At 40.9% G+C, this 20,020-nt stretch overlaps 1 protein-coding gene across 9 annotated transcripts in view; it reads right to left on the bottom strand.

The window, feature by feature from the left end:
- Positions 1-1,364: 1,364 nt before the first annotated feature.
- The window catches only part of RBMS1 (RNA binding motif single stranded interacting protein 1), a 200,793-nt gene continuing 182,137 nt past the window's right edge, over positions 1,365-20,020 (bottom strand). For 5 of the 9 annotated variants that reach the window (XM_070731623.1, XM_070731621.1, XM_070731625.1 and 2 more), the window contains exons 7-14: positions 18,750-18,856; positions 17,714-17,763; positions 17,534-17,627; positions 14,584-14,634; positions 11,828-11,938; positions 8,798-8,878; positions 7,120-7,204; positions 1,365-4,151 (exon numbers count right to left, since the gene is read on the bottom strand). In XM_070731623.1, the coding sequence (XP_070587724.1) occupies positions 7,127-7,204; positions 8,798-8,878; positions 11,828-11,938; positions 14,584-14,634; positions 17,534-17,627; positions 17,714-17,763; positions 18,750-18,856 (572 nt within the window). In that variant the 3' untranslated portion in view covers positions 1,365-4,151; positions 7,120-7,126. Of the gene's footprint in view, positions 4,152-7,119; positions 7,205-8,797; positions 8,879-11,827; positions 11,939-14,583; positions 14,635-17,533; positions 17,628-17,713; positions 17,764-18,740; positions 18,857-20,020 lie in introns of all 9 variants that reach the window. The other 4 variants (XM_070731622.1, XM_070731624.1, XM_070731626.1 and 1 more) reach the window with 1 other exon arrangement.

The raw sequence follows: 20,020 nt of genomic DNA on the forward strand, positions 1-20,020 counted from the left end.
ATGAGTCAGCACTTTCTAACTAATGAACTACAATTCTGTATTCTGGCCTGTTGTACACTTTACTGTTTCAGCTACTAACCCAAACTCCTATCCTCTCCCCCCCCCCCCCCTAACAAGAGATGTCCCTGCATCTCCAATCAGCAAGCCCATTTTAAAGAAATCCACTAAATAGTAGCTATGGATGTCGTATTAGCAAGTCATTGCAGTAAGGGTGTATTTTTCACTGCTTTAGTCAGACAACGTGGTTTTAGTCTTGTCCAAACTGCCAATTTCACCAGGATGCTCTCTCTGCTCGCATAGAGATCCTTGTAGGAACATCTAACCTGCCATATCCTAATCAGGAAGCTGAGTTAAGAAAGGTGCCATTTATTATTAAACACAATTGCAAGCAAAGAAGGCTCTTAGCCTTTGATAGAAGTGGATCCTAAATTTGTTTCTACCTGTATTATCCTTCACCCATCAACATCCAAGAATACAGAGGAAACCCTTTTGTCCCTTGTGCAATCTTCGCGTTTCCTTTCCAATGCATGGCTCAGAGGCTCATGGAAAATAATTGGAAAATATGCCAGAGCATGCATTTTGAGCAGATGCTCATTGTACTTTGCAATCTGCCATATTTCTTCCCAGGGGAACCAAATTATGCACACCATCATGTGCCCCATAATTTTTGTACAAAAGCAGCCTGCTCAAGGAGCCAGTTTAGAAAGAAGCAAACCACTCTGCTTCTGAGAAGCATTGAAAGTGAGGAGTGTAACTGCAGCAATCCAGCAAGAACAAAAGAGTTCTCTTATATTTTGGCCAATGTATTAAAATTAAGATAGCAAACCATCTTCCTATTCTTGCAACTGATTGAGCGAGAGAGAGTGATTGAAAGAGAGTGACTAGTTCAAAGTCACTGAGATGGTTTTCATGACTAAAGTGGGATTAGAACTCACAATTTATTCAGATAGTTTCTAGTCTGGAGCCTTAACCACTAGATCCAACTAGCTCCAATGTTTAGTGTGGGAATTGGCATAGAATAACATTCAATTGCAAGAAGCTCTTTCCAATTTCTTGGGGAAAAGCAAGCAAACATTTTAAATATGGTGTACTTGTTCAGAAATTGGAAAGGAGGAATGAAGGGGAAAAAAACTTTCTGCATGTTTTGGGGCAAACTGCTGTATTTTGGTTTTTCTGGAAGATAGTGAGCTTTGAACATTGTCTTTAGTTTTCAGAGGAAAATATTTTGATAGCTTATGTAAATATTATCATCAGTGAAACATATTCAAATAATGAGCAATATATTATAACTTTGTGAATGTTATAAAGATCACCTATGAGCTGAATCTAGGCTATTTTTTTTTAAAAAGCATGAGAAAGTCTGGTTTTGTTTTGATGTTTTTTATTCAAAAGTTTTCAAAAGAAATAAAACAGAAAAAAGCTAACAATCTAATCAAATTTACAGTTCAAAAATGTCTTTTGGCATTTAACAACAAGTCCTAGGAAACAAAATGACAGAGTTATCTTGAACCGGACAAATAAGTTACCACTGGCAAGTTTGTGGCACTAGTAAAACAAAAATAAAAAATTAACTCTCTTGATCATATAGATATCTCTATGAAAATCTTTTTTTTCAATCTGTACAAAAGGTCTTTCTTCATAAATTATTTTTTTTATAATTTAATGGCTGTCTACTATGTGATGTTTAAGTAATTGATTATTTTTTTTATGTACAGAGGATACATTTTGCAAATCTTACGCAGATAATGAGTATGGCACTTAGTTCAGATTTTCCAACAGCATCTATTCCTGCCATTAACCCAGTGTTTCTCAAACTTGGCAAATTTAAGATGTGTGGATTTCAACTCCGAGAAACCCACATCCAGTTATGACTGGGGAATTCTGACAGTTGAAGTCCACACATTTTAAAATTGCCAGGCTTGAGAAACACTGTTTTAACTCAATGTTTAGCTAATTGAAAGAGAAGATCAAGTAGGAAATAAATCTTCTTCTTTTTTGGAAACATGCCACCTCCAAGGAACAAGATGGAAGGAGTCTGAACTCTGACAAAGCAGTCAATTCAAGGGAGCATAGAACCAATAATACCACAACTTTTTTTTTATTTAAAAAAATAAAAAAATAGAAAACAAAAACAAAACGTATTTCTTATGTCTATGTAATTTATTAGAATCTATACTTCTCAGAGCAGCATTGACTTTTGAAACTATGAAATGTCACTGACATCTGTACTTGAATACTCACATAAAATTTAAAAACTAAAAAGGAAAACAAAAAAGTGAAAAGAAGAATTGCTTAGGCCTAGCTCCTGAGCTAGGGTGATTTGGTCTGTGGTAACAGGGAGGGCCAGCAACCTGTCCCATTAGAAAAAGAAATAAGCCTTGAGGTAGATAACTGATCATACACAGTTGACCAGACAAGTACACAGTTTTGGAAGACAACTTAATTTACACATGCGATCATAATAAAAACGAGCTTTTAAGAGCAGTGAGTTTTTATCTAATACGTTAAAAAGTACAAATAACAGTGTATTTGTGAAATCAGGAATTTCATAGTTTCAAAATTATTTTTTTCTTCTTTTCTTTACACTGAACACTTGTAGTGATGATGTAAAGCGTGGCACTGCTTGGATCCAAGTCTTCCTTCATGCTTTTTTGTTTGTTTGTTTGTGTCCATACATCAATTAAAAATTATAAAACCTAAATGCAAATGTACAAAAAAAGGCACATTCTTCTAACCGCAAACTGGTCCGGCAAAAAGAAAAAAAAATAATAAAAAATAAAAGAGTACAGAAGACATAAACTGCTGAGACAATTCAGAATTATTGGTTACTGGCTCTTTTGTTCTTTGGTAAAGTTACCTTTAAAAAGTGCCAAGTCTTTATTTACCTAATATAGAGAGCGAGTACCCAATCTCATTCGTTTTCTACTTAAATCTCAGCTTATATTTTGAAAAAAGTCTTTTAGCTTTTGCCTTTGCTGTAAAAGCAAATGCTTCTATTTGCTAGGTCTCAGTACAGCATTTTTCTTAAGCATTATCATTACTAGAAAGGACAGAAACATTCGGCAGATACCCTCTCCCTCCTCCCCCCCACCCAAATTCCCCCACCCTACAACTAAAAACATAATTAGCTTCTGGAAAAAAAGGCAAAAAGTTTTTTTTGTTTTTTACATTGCATCATACAGCAGAGTTCCTAACTAGCAGAGGAAAACTAATTGGCATAAGGCCTTACAAACGATTTATTTCTATTAAAATTTCCCCAGTCAGAAAAATGTGTTTCACACAAAACATTTCCCTATTCCCCAATCTTGCATTTCACAACCTTACATTATTATGTGAGGAAAAAAATCATTAAAAACACTTACTACACATTTTTTAAAAAGCCAGATTTTTCAGCAATTTTTATCGACTACCTCTTAAAAGCCCTATCCTGCTGTTTTACAAGGCATAATAGACCAGCTTTGGTCAAAAGCATTCTACACCATTAGTTTGGACTACGTACTGAAACAGCTACAGCATTAAAAGAGTTAAGGCAAATTGGAATTGATAGAAAAAAGATGAGACACATTTCGACTACTTTTAAAGAAAAACGAAAACAAAACTGAGAGCTATGAAAACAGACCCTACAATTGCAACACTGCACTAGAGCGAGACTCACACAGCAAGCACAGAACATCAGCATGGATGTTTTACTAATTTAAACTTCAAAAAAAATTTACATTTTTTTAAAAGTTAAAACAAAAGAAAAAAAGAAACCAATAGACGGATTCTGTCATGCACATGGATGTGTCTCCATTTTGAGCTGTGCGTGGCCAGAATTATTTTTAAGGGTTTTTTTTTTTCCTTTTTCCTTTTCCTTTTTTTTTTTTTGCGTCATAACACTTGATAAAAAATTTCTTACTAAAATAAACCTGTTTGAGGGGGGAGGGGAAGGGAACAGCTACTAGGATGAATTTTAAGATCTTTTTTTTTCTTTTTCTTTATGCACCTTATAGAACTTATAGCAAAAATAGTTTCAGTTGATTTCATTATAAATAACGTTTTCAAGAACCTGTGCAAAACTGTCAATAATTTCTAAAGCACAATTGATCAGTAAAATCCATGATTGTTTCAGCCTTTGCATCCTTCTCTAGGCAAGGTCACCACCAACATACCTAGAAAAAAAGAGAGAGTAAAAATATGTTTCATTCCCAAATACAGTGATCTCTCGGTTAGCGCGGGGGTTACGTTCCAAGACCTCCCGCGCTAACCGATTTCCGCGTTATATTGGATGCGGAAGTAAAACCACCGTCTGCGCATGTGCGCCATTTTTTTCATGGCCGCACATGCGCAGATGGTGGAGTTTGCGTGTGGGCGGCGGGGAAGACCAAGGGGAGGTTCCTTCAGCCGCCCAACAGCTGATCTGCTCCGCAGCGCGGAAGCAGCGAGGAGCCGAAGATGGGGTAAAGGCAAAGGGGAAACCCCATCTTCGGCTCCTCGCTGCTGCCGCGCTGCGGAGCGGATCAGGTGTTGGGCGGCTGAAGGAACTGAATGTCCCTTGGTCTTCCCGCTTGCCGCTTGCCAGTCCACACACGCCCCCCTGGATGAGCCGGCCACAGGGGCGAGGGGTGGGGATGAAGGGGCAGGACTTCCCGGGCGGAAGGCATGCTCGGCTCTGCCGCTCCAGCCCCTTTCGGCCGAGCAGCCAGGGAAGTCGAGCCAGGCGTGGCGGCGGCCTGCGCCGATGTTCCCCGCTGCGACGGAAGGCAGTCGCTTGGCTAGGGAGGCTCGGCCGAAAGCGGCTGGAGCGGCAGAGCCGAGCACGCCTTCCGCCCGGGAAGTCCTGCCCCTTCATCCCCACCCCTCGCCCCTGTGGTCGGTGGGAATGAAAGGGCAGGACTCCCTGGGTGGAAGGCGTGCTCGGCTCTGCCGCTCCAGCCGCTTTCGGCCGAGCCTCCCTAGCCAAGCGACTGCCTTCCGTCGCAGCGGGGAACATCGGCGCAGGCCGCCGCCACGCCTGGCTCGACTTCCCTGGCTGCTTGGCCGGGGAGGCTCGGCCGAAAGCGGCTGGAGCCGAGCACGCCTTCCGCCCAGCGATTGTTCCGCTGCCGCCAGCATGGCCTGGCTGGCAGCGGAAAATGTAACGGAGCCCACGGGGGATTCGCCTTCCTCCCACCCGCAGCCGAGACTGATCGTGGGCTCCTTCGCAACCTCGGAGAGCTTCCAGGGCATGAAAGCTCACGAAAACCAGGAAGCTCTCCGAGGTTGCGAAGGAGCCCACGATCAGTCTCGGCTGCGGGTGGGAGGAAGGCGAATCCCCCGTGGGCTCCGTTACATCTTCCGCTGCCAGCCAGGCCATGCTGGCGGCAGCGGAACAATCGCCTTCCTCCCGCAGCCGACTGACCGTGGGCTCCTTCCCGAGCTCCCTTCCTGAGCCTCCCGTTTTCTCTCCCCCCCCTCGCCCCTTCGCCTCCCTGTGTTCCTAGGAGAAGTGCTGGGGATTGAGGCAAGACAGACCTTCTGCTCCTCACCAGCACTTCTAGGCGAATGCCATGGGGCTGGGCTCGGCTCCCCCCTCGGCTCCCCCCCTTACCAGCCCCGCCGCGGAAGGCTCCATTCTGTTCCCTGCCGGCCCGATTGAGCGGCCGGCGGTCTCCATTCAGGGAACAGAATTAAAAAAAAAAATTTTTTTAAAAAAATTTTTTTAAAAAAAAAATTTTTTTTTTAAATAATATTTTAATATTTTATTTTTTAAATAATATTTTTTGAAAAACCGCGTTGCAGCGTTTCGCGCTAATCGAGAACGCGCAAGTCGAGGGACCACTGTACCTCATTCTTAATAACTAGCCTGCTGTAGGAATTTACTGAGGTTATAAACTTAAAGGGAGAAAATCTATGTGGAGCTTATCTGACACTTTGCCCAAAGATAAGTATGAATGAAGGGCAATGAATACACTATTGCTTATTTGAAGGAAGTACAGTGTTCCCTTGATTTTCGCGGGTTCGAACTTCGCGGAAAGTCTATACCACGGTTTTTCAAAAATATTAATGAAAAAATACTTTGCGGGTTTTTTCCCTATACCACGGTTTTTCCCACCCGATGACGTCATATGTCATCGCCAAACTTTCGTCTGCTTTTAATAAATATTTTTTTAAATAAACTTTAATAAATAAACATGGTGAGTAATAATCTGAATGGTTGCTAAGGGAATGGGAAATTGCAATTTAGGGGTTTAAAGTGTTAAGGGAAGGCTTGGGATACTGTCCATAGCCAAAAATAGTGTATTTACTTCCGCATCTCTACTTCGTGGAAATTCAACTTTCGCGGGCGGTCTCAGAACGCATCCCCCGCAAAAAGCGAGGGAACACTGTATATCAGTTTAAATAAGGGCTTATTACTGGCTTATAAAGTACACCTGTGAAGTGCCAAAAAAGACATGCTTTTGGTAATTTCCCTGGCTTATTTTCAATTTCTTTTTGAGCCATTTCCACCTTCATAACACATTTCATGGAGATAAGAATGACTAAAAAAGAATTCCCAAATTGGCAAAACAAGCCATGGTTTAGTTGATGCATGTAATCTACATTTGATGTTACCATTTCTAAATAGATATGAGATGTGATAACAATATCTCATACTATTATGTGGACAAAACAGAAGCATTGAGCTTCTTTTTCCCAAATATGTAAAAAAAAATATATCCTGATTTCAGGTAGAGGACCAGATATTTTGCAAAATTAAAACATAATACTTAGAATAATGCTTAGAGCTATTTTCCTAAAAGGTTAATTGGAAGGCAAGTTAAAAATCCAAGGGAATTCTCAAATTCAAATATCAAAATATGCCTTTATAAGAATGGGTCTCTATTTATAGATATTGAGGTCAGTATCCTAAACAACTTAATAAAAATTTGCTACAAGAAATGTATTTTTCTATAATTGACAGAAAGAAACTTCCTTGACAAGTTGTAGCAGACAATTTTTGTTATTTTATTGTAGGAACTGAGAAAACGTTCAGGGCACTGAATTCAACATTATTTCACACTGGCTTCCTAAAATTATTAGCATTAGTAGTTCTTTTTCTATTTTGGAATGAAAAATATTTTTTTTAATACTTTTGAAGAAATATGATAACAATTTTACCTCACAATTACTTGTTTTGCTGATAAGTGTATGGAGAATGATCACTGGATGTTTCTACTGTAACTTGCTGCTGACCGCTGGCCTCCTGTTAAAAAAAAATCACCAGGTATAGTTTGAAAAGTATTCTAATTATTTCTTCATATTGAGTTATGGAGCATGTTTTATAAGAAAATCTATCAGGACAGTTTCTAAAATTTGTGACATGTACAGTTAATCCTAGACTAGAACAATTCATTTAATGACCCTTCAAAGTCACAGCGATACTGAAAAAAAGTGACTTATGACTGTTTTCTACACTTGTGACTTTCTGACAAGCAGTCAACGAAGAAGCCAGATTCACTTAACAACTGTGTTACTAATTTAACAATTGCAGAGATTCACTTAACAACAGTAGCAAGAAGGGTTGTAAAATGGGGCAAAACTCACTTAACAAATGTCTTGCTTAGCAACAGAAATTTTGGGCTTAATTGTGGTTGTAAATTAAGGACTACCTATGGTATTATTATTATTATTATTATTATTATTTATTATTATTTTTTATTAGATTTGTATGCCGCCCCTCTCCGTAGACTCGGGGGCGGCTTACAGCAATGATAAAAACAATATATAATGACAAATCTAATAGTTAGAATCTAAAATAACAATACATTTAAAAAGTCTAAAAAACAAGAAACCCCAATATATAAAAAACATACATACATTCATATCATACACAGAAAACTACATAGGCAGGGGGAGATGTTTCAGTTCCCCCACGCTTGACGACAGAGGTGGGTTTTAAGGAGTTTACGAAAGGCATTATGTATTACAGTTGGGCATTTTTCTTAAGACACTGCATCATTGGTTCTCTACAAAGACTGCATGAAAACATAACAAACACACACAAACACACACTCACTCACTGTAATCATAGTTACTTTTATCCCACTCTATTAATCTGCCAATCTGCCTTCCATTGAGGACCTGTATACTGCACGAGTCAAAAAGAGGGCGGGTAAAATATTTACTGACCCCTCACATCCTGGACACAAATTGTTTCAACTCCTACCCTCAAAACGTCGCTACAGAGCACTGCACACCAAGACAACTAGACACAAGAACAGTTTCCCCCCGAACGCCATCACTCTACTAAACAAATAATTCCCTCAACACTGTCAGACTTTCTACTAAATCTGCACTTCTATTCTACTAGTTTTTCTCATCATTCCTATCACCCATTTCCTCCCATTTAGGACTGTATGACTGTAACTTGTTGCTTGTATCCTAAGATTTTTACTAATATTGCTTCTTCATTGCTTATTTGACCCCTATGACAATCATTAAGTGTTGTACCACATGATTCTTGACAAATGTATATTTTATTTTATGTACATTGAGAGCATATGCACCAAGACAAATTCCTTGTGTGTCCAATCACACTTGGCCAATAAAAAATTCTATTCTATTCTATTCAAACTCTTAAGAAGGCACATGCAGAATTTTCATTTTATTTGTTTGTCAAATTTAGGCATGACCCATCTCACTCATATAGTAAAATTCAAAGCAATGTACAGTTAAAAACATAAAAGTCTAAATACCATTTAAAAATATGATGCATCAGTAAGAGTAGCAAAAACAACAACAACCAAGAATTCACACCAATAATATAGTAAAGGTTCGACTGGTAAAGATTTCTCACCTCAACTGGAACAGCTGCAGTGGGAACATGTGTATACTGGGGAATATAAGCTCCTTGCATAGCTGTTGTGGCAGGCATGTACTACAAAAAAAAGGGCAGGTAACATATTCAGTTTAATGGAGCACATTCAAGCATGTTAGCATCTGAGATATAAGGCCCAATAAATATTATGCACACCGTAACTTGCTTGGAAGAGTTGTCTTCTGTTTTTGCTTAGCCGTGATTCATAATCATAGTTGAAATGGCAAACCATAATTAATGTAGGTTTAATAATTCCAAACAAAACAGTGTACAGTGAACCCTCGAGTTTCGCGTGTTCAAGTATCGCGAAAGGGCTATTTCGCGAGTTTTCAACCAGGAAGTAAACTCCACCATCTGCGCATGCGTGCCCTTCCACACATGCATAGATGGTGGAGTTTCCCCGCCGGGCAGAGGCTTCCCTGGGTCTTCCCCCTCTTGCCCCCGTAAGACCCCAGCGGCGGCGCGAGCAACGGCGTGGGCGGGCGGGCGGCACGCGCTTGGGGACATCCCAACTCCGCTCCCCAGCTGGGGAAAGCGCGCGCGTTTGGGGACTCCCTAGATCCGCTCCCCAGCTGGGGAGCGGATATAGGGAGTCCCCAAACGCGCGCGCTTTCCCCAGCAACGCGCGCGCGTTTGGGACTCCCTAGATCCGCTCCCCAGCTGGGGAGCGGATATAGGGAGTCCCCAAACGCGCGCGCTTTCCCCAGCAACGCGCGCGCGTTTGGGACTCCCTAGATCCGCTCCCCAGCTGGGGAGCGGATATAGGGAGTCCCCAAACGCGCGCGCTTTCCCCAGCAACGCGCGCGCGTTTGGGACTCCCTAGATCCGCTCCCCAGCTGGGGAGCGGATATAGGGAGTCCCCAAACGCGCGCGCTTTCCCCAGCAACGCGCGCGCGCGTTTGGGACTCCCTAGATCCGCTCCCCAGCTGGGGAGCGGATATAGGGAGTCCCCAAACGCGCGCGCTTTCCCCAGCAACGCGCGCGCGTTTGGGACTCCCTAGATCCGCTCCCCAGCTGGGGAGCGGATATAGGGAGTCCCCAAACGCGCGCGCTTTCCCCAGCAACGCGCGCGCTTTCCCCAGCAACGCGCGCGCGTTTGGGACTCCCTAGATCCGCTCCCCAGCTGGGGAGCGGATATAGGGAGTCCCCAAACGCGCGCGCTTTCCCCAGCAACGCGCGCGCGTTTGGGACTCCCTAGATCCGCTCCCCAGCTGGGGAGCGGATATAGGGAGTCCCCAAACGCGCGCGCTTTCCCCAGCAACGCGCGCGCGTTTGGGACTCCCTAGATCCGCTCCCCAGCTGGGGAGCGGATATAGGGAGTCCCCAAACGCGCGCGCTTTCCCCAGCAACGGATCTAGGGAGTCTCCACCGCGCGCGCGTTGCTGGGGAAAGCGCGCGCGTTGCTGGGGAAAGCGCGCGCGTTTGGGGACTCCCTAGATCCGCTCCCCAGCTGGGGAGCGGATCTAGGGAGTCCCAAACGCGCGCGCACCCCAGGCGCGAGCAACGGGGTGGGCGGGCGAAGGGCGGGCGGCAGTGGAAGCAAAAACACCATCTGCGCACGCGCAGATGGTGTTTTTACTTCCGCACCGCTACTTCGCTAAAAATCGATCATCGCGTGGGGTCCTGGAACGGAACCCTCGCGATGATCGAGGGTTCACTGTATTTGAAAGTAAATACAGCTTTCATCCAAATGTGAGATGGAGATAATGAAGTAATGCAGAAAACTTGTTACGACTTATTTAGATAAACTATGATGAGTTTATCTAGATAATTTAGTCAGTGACTGTATTTTATTCATTCATTCATTCATATTCATTCATTCATTCATATTCATTCATTCATTCATGAAGAAAATTTATATGGCCATGCAATTCCTGTGACTCTATAGGCAGTTTACAGAGCTGTGGTGATACAGTGGTTAGAATTCTGTTGACTGCCGACTACCAGCAGTTCGATTCTCCCTGGCTAAAGGTTGACTCAGCCTTCCATCCTTCTGAGGCTGGTAAAATGAGGACCCAGATTGTTGAGGACAATATGCTGACTCTGTAAACTTGGTTAGAGAGGGCTGCAAAGCACTATGAAGCGGTATGTAAATTTAAGTGCTATTACTATTACAGAAAAAGAATTCATGCTCTCAGATTATTAAAAAAAATACAGGTAGTCCTTGACTTACGAAAGTTTGTTTAGTGACCGCTCAAAATTACAGCAGCATTGAAAAAAGTGATTTATGACCATATTTTATAGTGATGATCTTTGCAGCAACCTCCTGATAATGTAATCAAAATTCAGTTGCCTGGCAACTGGTTCGTATTTATGACCTTTGTTCTGTCCCAGGATCATGTGCTCACCTTTGCAACCTTCTGATGAGGAAAGTCAATGGGGAAGCCACATTCACTTAACAACCAGGTTACTAACTTTATCCATTGCGGTGATTCACTTAACAACTATGACAAGAAAATTCATAAAATAGGGCAACACTTAACAAATGTCCCACTTAACAACAGAAATTTTGGGCTTACTTGTAGTTGTAAACTAAGAACTACCTGTACAAGTTCACTGTTGGGGTTTTTTTTTTGCTTTAATATCATAGAGAAAGAAACCAAGTGTTTCTAATATAATTTTAACTAAGTCATTGGTAACAACGTTTTCTATTTTCATTTTGTGACACAAAGCAAAGCAAATCTAGCAATGCCAGTTCTTGTTGGCAGATAAGAGATGAATAAATCATAGTGGATTCAAGAGCTCATTCACAATGCATGTTGACACTACTAGTATCAATCTGTTAAGATCATGTAGTTTGGAGAAATATGGGAAGAAAAGCAGCTACATTCACCCATCAAATTTGCTAATGTCCGTGTTTTTCTCTCAAAACAAAAATTACAATGGAAATTTTATGAATGGACAGAGTTTCTAGTGGATGCACTTTTACCAGGTAACGAAAATGCCATAAAATGGAAAGATAACTTTACAGTGGTTATTAACAGGAGCTTATTGGAATTGGCTACGTACTGTTCCAGTGCTGCCCAATGAAAGGTGGCTCATCTGCTGGGTCAGTGGACTTATCATTGATGCCGGCTGCAAAGACATGGTGTGCTCCATGGAAGGAGTTAGTACAGCCCCCTACCGGAATGAAAGAGACCGGTTTAAAACAATGTGGATTTTTCATTCTCTTCTACAAAAGTTGCACACATATGACATTTTTATAGAAAACTAGTAGTTGGGTACCCGTGCTTCACTACAAAACTATGTGATAGGGCTTGATACATTGACACTTTAAGCTTGAAAATTTAGGTAGAATGTGTAACTTCTTAGCATCAGAGTGTGTTAATGTAAGGCAACTGGCAGTTGGAACAGAGTTATTTTCAGGTGATGAGGGGGAGTAAAACGTCTAACTCCTTAACAACAGACCATGTTAATATAATACTGTATAAGAAATACTAATGATTTGTTGGTCATTTTGAAAAATCCTTTCTTAGCAAGCACTTAGAAGCCAAGAGGAACCTATATGACAAGTTTCAAGTTTGTAGGCTTTACAGTTCTGGAGGTTTCATGATAAGTGAGTGGTTTCTGGCTTTTATACAGAGAGACTAGTACTGTAGCTAGATACCCAATGCTTTGGTACGAAATTATGTGATATGGCTTGATAAATTGACAGTTAAAGCTTAAAAATGTTCCATTTCTGTTCCAACTGCCAGTTACCTTGTATTTTCCTTCCTTCCCTCTCTTTCCCTTTCCTTCCTTCCCTCCTTCCCTCTCTCCCATAAGGCAAGTGGTAGTTGGAACAGAGTTCTTTTCAGGCTGGGAGGGAGAGTAGCAGGCTGGATGAGTCATGTGCTGGCCATGCTCATGCCCACCTGGCAGTTGGAACAGAGCTCTTTTCAGGTGAGAAGAGAGAATAGAACGTCTAACTCCTTAGCATTAGAGCATGTTAATAATATAAGAAATACCAATGATCTGATGGTCATTTTGAAAAATCCTTTCTTAGTGAGCAAGCCAAGAGTGCCAAGTTTCAAGTTTGTAAGCTTTATAGTTCTGGATATTTCGTGATGATGTGTGAGTGGTATTTGGTTTTATATATATAGATAAAAGGTTTTGGGTCAGGACTGTTTCAGCAAGATACATTTTGAACTTGGGCCAGTCATTCTCTCTTAGCCCAACTCACCTCACAGGGTTGTCATTGTGTGGAAAATAGGAGAAGGAAGGTGAGTTGTATATGTTCTTGCCTTGAATTATTTGCACAAATAATAAAGGCAGGGTACAAAAAAAAAAAGAAATAAAGAAATTTAAGATCTTTATTAAAACAGCACACCTGGTTTTTGAAATGACTGGTTGAAAAAAACAGATGTGAGAAGATGAACATTATGAAATTCATATAATTATGAAATCATTATTCATTGCAAGATTATCACAATATAAGTAAATATGTGGGATTCTACTGAATGCTATAGAAGGGGGAATCTTCCATTTCCTCAGCTATAGGAAAATGTCACTTTCATGGCATTTCTTGACTGTTTTCTAATCTCTATAAAGGGCTATTTTTTTTCTAGATAAAATATATGGATCTTGTTACTGTAACAGTTGGGAATTCCACTTTTTGCACAAACTCCAGTTCTCCCCTCTCCTTAAACAAAAAAAAAAAACCAAAAACCAAAATGGATGTTATGGTAATTGGCTCAATTTTACTGGTGAAGCTCTCTAGGAGGAAAAATGTTCCCGAAAACCTGTGTCTGTCCAGTACAGAAATGGAAGTGACCATCTAAGCCAATAAATCTAACTCTCTGCAGCATGCAGGAAACAAGATGCTGGATTAAATGGGACATTAGTCTAATCCAGTATGGTTACTTTTTTCTATAGGTAAGAATATTTCTGATCAAGTTATTTTACCTGAGCAGTTAATGAAGTATTTATAACAGACTCTATATATGGCTGTACATCTATCACCCAGGCCCCAAATATAGACTTCAAGTTTCTGTAAACTAAATTCAATGGGAGAAGTGAGCACAATACATTTCCTAAGTGAACTCCTAAGCTTCAGAGGTGATATAGGATTTCCTGTTATCAACTGTGCATCTAAAAACTGTGCACACTTACACACCTGTTTATGTGTATATGTATGTATTTATAGCTATACCCCAGTTAGTGCCTTACAGGTTTATGATAACCTATGACAAATAACTCTTAATATGTTCCAGGCAGTATACAGAACTCATAGGTTTTCATTCCAGTTTTACATCATTCCATTGTTGCTTCCTATTTAGCTATTATTTTGTTTCAACAGAGGTGGTTAGAATTGATCCAACAGTCAATTGGTTGTTTAGATGAGGGGGCTTAAGGATAAGATGAAATTTATTTATTATTTATTAATAGTGATGGATTGTATAACGTTATATTAGGATTGATGCCCGACTCCCAGCAACTCTGGATGATTGTTTAGTGCAGTGTTTCCCAGCCTTGGCACCTTGAAGATATCTGGACTTCAGCTTCCAGAGGTCCCCAGCCAGCATTCGCTGGCTGGGGAATTCTGGGAGTTGAAGTCCAGATATCTTCAAGGTGCCAAGGTTGGGAAACACTGGTTTAGTGTATGCAGTTTGTGTAGTGTATGCAGTGTGCAGGTTGTGCCTGCTATAGAATATAGCTATATGGGTTTATACAGTCCAGCTCTGACTATATAAACCCATAAAAATAGGAACAATTCCAATTTTTCCCATTCCCATTCCAAGAGCAGAGTCAGAGCAACATTAAGAGAAACAGTAGTTCATGCTTACAGGATGCTGCATTATATATGGTTGAGGCTGCATCCAGGAGGGACTCTGCACCTAGGAAAAAAACCCAGAAACCACTTTTAACAAATTTGTATGAATTACAAATAGCTTACAAAATGTTCAATGCATCTTCAACTATGTTTCCAATAATGTTAAATTGACAAATATTGTTGGATGACAGCTATCATCCTAAATTTATACTGCGCTCCCTTGGGTACCATTTGTTGGGGGGTCAAGGGAAAGGGAGGGTCTTGCCTTCTCTTTCTGCTCAAGATCCCTATGTACAATTGGTGGGCCACTGTGTGACACAGAATGCTGGACTCGAGGGACTTTGGCCCAATTCAGCATGGCTCTTATGATCTTATGCACTTGACCATCTTCTGAAACCTCAAGGTTGGGAAGTGGGCTTAAGTTGTTTTATACGTTGTTTGCAAGAGATAAAAATTCCAGAGCCAATATAGGATAACCTGGAAGACTATTAATTCACACTACCCTTCACTTAGAACAGGGGTCTCCAACCTTGGCAACTTTAAGACTTGTGGACTTCAACTCCCAGAGTCCTTTGTTGGCTGAGGAACTCTGGGAGTTGAAGTCCACAAGTCTTAAAGCTGCCAAAGTTGGAGGCCCCTGATTTAGAAGACACCACAATCCCCTCCACCCAAAATGAATTAGTGCAGATGACAAATGATTAAGCTGTAAACAATTCCTCTCTTTTTTAACCATAAGCAGAAAGCTGAATGCCAGCAACCCCGATCTGACATTGCAAGAGTACAGGATGTGATCTCCTCAGCAGAGTTTTCACAGACACCAAGCTGAGGGAGGGGGGTCTGGCTAAGCGGTGACATCTGTTTCCTTTTTTTTAAAAAAAAGACTAATTGGGATTTACAATAGAGGAGATTATTTCTTGAGCCTTAGCATTGTCAAACCCAGGCTGCAGTTAACTTTAAAAGTTCATTGTAAATATGACTTTCATTTGGGATGAATATTCTGAATGAAAGGAACTGTTAATAGAGCTTAATCAGGCAAAGATAGAACTGGAGAAAAGTCTACCTTGGCTCTGATAAGGATCATCTGGACGTTCTGAAAAATCTCGAAAAGTTTCTACCTAAAATAAATGTGCTGCCTATGACTGTCTTAATTCTATAATGCTTTCTAGGTGTTGGTACCTCCATTTTCTTTATCAGTGAACTCTAAAACAGCATACTGAAAGATTCAGAATGTCCAGTTCCACAGGTTCATATCTTGTTTGGATAAACACAAGTACAAATTAAGTTGGCCTTTATGAACACAGCAGGCTGTAAAGAAAAGCCACTCCGCAACCACCTCTTTATTCTCTGCATACACCTGCACTATCTTCAAGTCTAGTTTTGAATGAAGAAGAACCAGAGACATTTATCCACACCCTTTGCTCAAAAGCTCCACCTGGAGGAGGATTCAGAAATAGCAGCCAATGAAGCCTGCAAAAGCTATTATCACCCCCCCACCATAGAGTGAGGGATTGATTTCTCCGGGACTTCCTGTCTGGCAGGGCCTTTCTCTCAAGCATACTGGGCATTTGCCAATCTACCCCGAGCAGAGATGTGAGATTGGGCAGGGATCCCACATTGACTGAAAGAGTACCTTTGCCCTTAACCAAGCCAACTTCATCCCTGAGGGCAAGAGGGAAAAGGCAGTTGTTTAGCCATTCTCAGTAACACTGTTTTTGTTTTCTTCATTCTTTCTCTCTTCTAAATCGGTGAAGCTAGCACGGTCTCTGGAGTCTGCTCTTACACAACCTTCCCAAGAGAGACGTGGGGTTAAAGAAAGTATGAGATTGCTCACTCTCTTCCTTAGCCCCGAAGAAGGTTCCTTGGGTTTATCTCCCAATGTTTTGTCAGATCCTGCACTAAATAGAAAGGAAGTAAACAGGAAATCTACTTGAAGGCTTGCAAAATAATCTATAAACCCTCCAGGGACTTTTCCTATAAAATGTACTAACATACAATTTTAGGGAGATTATTCTTGTAGTGAGTAAGCCAGCTTTTGGGGGGCAGGCCTGTTCTCTTTCGGCAAATCTGATAGACCAGTGTTTTTCAACCAGTGTGCCGTGGCACACTACTGTGCTGCGAGACATGGTCAGGTGTGCCGCGAAGCTCAGAGAGAGAAAGAAAGGAAGAGAGAGAAAGCAAGCAAGAGAGAAAGAGAACAAGAGAGAGAGAAAGAAAGCAAGAGAGAGAAAGAGAACAAGAGAAAGAAAGCAAGAGAGAGCAAGAGAGAGAAAGAAAGCAAGAGAGAGAAAGAGAGGGAGGGAAGGAGAGAGAGAGAAAGACATAGAGGGAGGTAAGGAGGGAGAGAGAGAGCAAAAAAGAGAGGAAGGAAGGAAGAGCAAAAAAGAGGGATGGAGAGAGAAAGAAAGAGGGAGAGAAAGAGGGAGGGAGAGAGAAATAATGCGAAAGGGAGGAAGAGATAATTTTTTTGTCCAAACTTTTTTTAGCGCCCCCTCCCCGCTCAATGTGCCCCAGGGTTTCGTAAATGTAAAAAATGTGCCGCGGCTCAAAAAAGGTTGAAAGTCACTGTGATAGACAATCTGAAGTTTTCAAGGTTCCCTCAAACACAATGCATTATCCTTATTTTAGCAATTCTTTTAAGTGACAGACGCTTTTATGCCCCCCCTGCTGTATCTATAAATTTCTATACAACAGGAAACCGGGAGCAGTTTACTCAGAAATTTTTGTAGAGTTTACACTAAAGCTATTTAATGTAGTTCTGCATTACCTTTGGTGTTCTACACCAGTTTTCCTCAACCTGTTGCCTTCCAGATGGATAATCCTTAATTTCTAGACATCTGATCAATGTGCTCCTCATCTAGATATGCCCAGATTTAGTAAGGCTTCTCAATGTGTGTGATACAGATGAGCCACTTACAACGAAAACACAATTCTACTGTTAATTATGCTAAACTTGAAATACACACCTGGTATGTAGACACTGGAGAAGCTATATATGGCGTGATAGATGTTTGAGTGATCATTCTGTTTGTTGCAATACTGTATGGTGAGGGGTAAAATCTAGAAAATACATATATCTTTATTACTAACTTTTTAAAAGAGACAGGAAAACCAACTGCATTTATTTAAGTGCTTAATTTACATACCCGTTTTGTAAAGCAGCTGTAGTTGGATCGTAAGTGAGTGTCATCCCAGCCTTTAAGAAAAGGAGCAATTAATCATCAATAAGCAAGGATTAGTAACCCAATCGAAACATTAACAGAAGCCTATCTGTTTGAATTAACAAAAAACGATACAATGACAGCAAAGCAGAGTATTTCAAGAAATGTGGGGGTTCTTTTTTAACCATAATTGATTTACAAAAAGTAAACTATTTAGGAGTTCCAGTACTTATTCACTGAAACACAGAGTTCCAATCAAAACATATTTTCACATTAGTTTAGCTTTGGCACGCAGCCGCATATCCCCCAATGAGAGAATTTGCAATGCAGCATTGCACTGCCCCGACTTGTCACAAACATGCTTTGAAAGCCCAATGCAAATCTCAGCTATTATATATATACTGTTATTTACCGAACTTTTCAGGATATGCCGACTCATGATAGAAATGTGCTCACATAACCATGTGCCAGAATGTAGCTGAGCTGTTAAACCACACAATATGGGCTCCACATGTGTGCTAGGAAAGAGGGTATTTTCAATAGTTTGAGCTCCTTCCCTTGAGAGGCACAACTCACTAAAATACTTAGATCCTTCAAACGTTTATGAAACTTTGGATGTGTGTGTCAATGCCCTTTGCTTTTCTGATCTGACTTGGAGGCTATTCTGCTCCAGTGTTGTGATTAGGTTACAGTTTGATTCGATTAAAAGGTATTTGATTGCCGTTTCCTCCCTTTGCTGACGTGCAATTTTTGTTTATTGTTCTTATTGATTCGACTCTTAGTCACAAAGCGGTAGACAGTTTTCAAAATTAAAAAATAAAATAAAACATTCCTAAAAAGGGATTGCATACGTATGATTTTAACTTCAATGTTTATATTATCAAGAAGGCAAATAGAACAGAATTGTTAAACCCTATTGCACAATACAAAGGAATGACAAAACAAGGTACTATTGCATTACTTTCTTAATCTACACACACATAAACATTAAAAGGTTGAAATGAGAACTTACAAGTCTCACCTCGCCTTCTCTGTGCCATGCTCTTCCATTTTGTATATATTTGTTTTGATTCTGTCTCTTTTTTTGTCCTCCATCCGCAAACTTGCACAACAAAGGTTCTGTAGGAGCTAAACAAAATCCTTTAGGATTAATTTAATGTACTAGTCTCTGGGATTACAAAATGATACACTGTATATTCTTCCCACCATTTGAAAAGTTCTTACTGCCATTTTATTTAGCTTAATTATCTAGATCAGCAACTTAGTATACATAAATTTGTGCAGATTACTGAATTAATAGGACTATTATCTTTACATCCAGCCAAGTCAGTAACACAAATATAGAGTAATAGGTAGTCCTTGACATATGACCTTAACTGATCCTGGGATTATTAAATTGAGGCACTACCAAAAAAGTAATATTTTTTTGGCCTCTTTTGTGGCCAAGTGTTAAGCGAACACAGTGGGCGCTTGCAAACCCCCCCAGAGAGCCAGTACCAGCCTTTTGGCCAACAGATGATGGAACAACTCTTGTCACCATAGCTGGAATGGCCATGACCTTTAAAGCCCTTCATGGCACTGGACCAGAATATCTCCGAGACCGCCTTCTGCCGCACGAATACCAGCGACCGATTAGGTCCCACAGAGTGGGCCTTCTCCGGGTCCCGTCAACTAAACAATGTCGGTTGGCGGGCCCCAGGGGAAGAGCCTTCTCTGTGGCGGCCCCGACTCTCTTGAACCAACTCCCCTCAGAGATTAGAACTGCCCCTACTCTCCCTGCCTTCCGTAAACTCCTTAAAACCCACCTTTGCCGTCAGGCATGGGGGAACTGAAACACCTCCCCCGGGCATGTACAATTTATGCATGGTATGTTTGTGTGTGTGTTTGCTAGTAAATGGGGTTCTTTTTAAACCTTTTTAAATATTTTAAATTTATTTGGATTTGTCATGAATTGTTGTATCTTGTTGTGAGCCGCCCCGAGTCTGCGGAGAGGGGCGGCATACAAATCTAAATAATAAATAAATAAATAAATAAATGATTGGATTGATTGATTGAATGGATAGATTATGGATTGCTTTTGTGCTAGAGAGAGGTGAAGAAGAACTGAGCTGAGTGAATGTTTGGCTGATTTAATGATAAAGAAGAAAACGTAAAACTTAAAAGGAACTAAAAGAGGCTTCAAAATGGAAGTGAGCAGCTATCTAGCAAATGGAAATACATTATTATGCAAACTTGCATTACATCCTAGTGAATTCAGCAGTTCTTAATTCAAAGAATGCATGTTTATAAATT

This window comes from Erythrolamprus reginae, chromosome 1 (assembly GCF_031021105.1).
Source record: "Erythrolamprus reginae isolate rEryReg1 chromosome 1, rEryReg1.hap1, whole genome shotgun sequence".
Taxonomy (NCBI): Eukaryota; Metazoa; Chordata; class Lepidosauria; order Squamata; family Dipsadidae; genus Erythrolamprus; species Erythrolamprus reginae.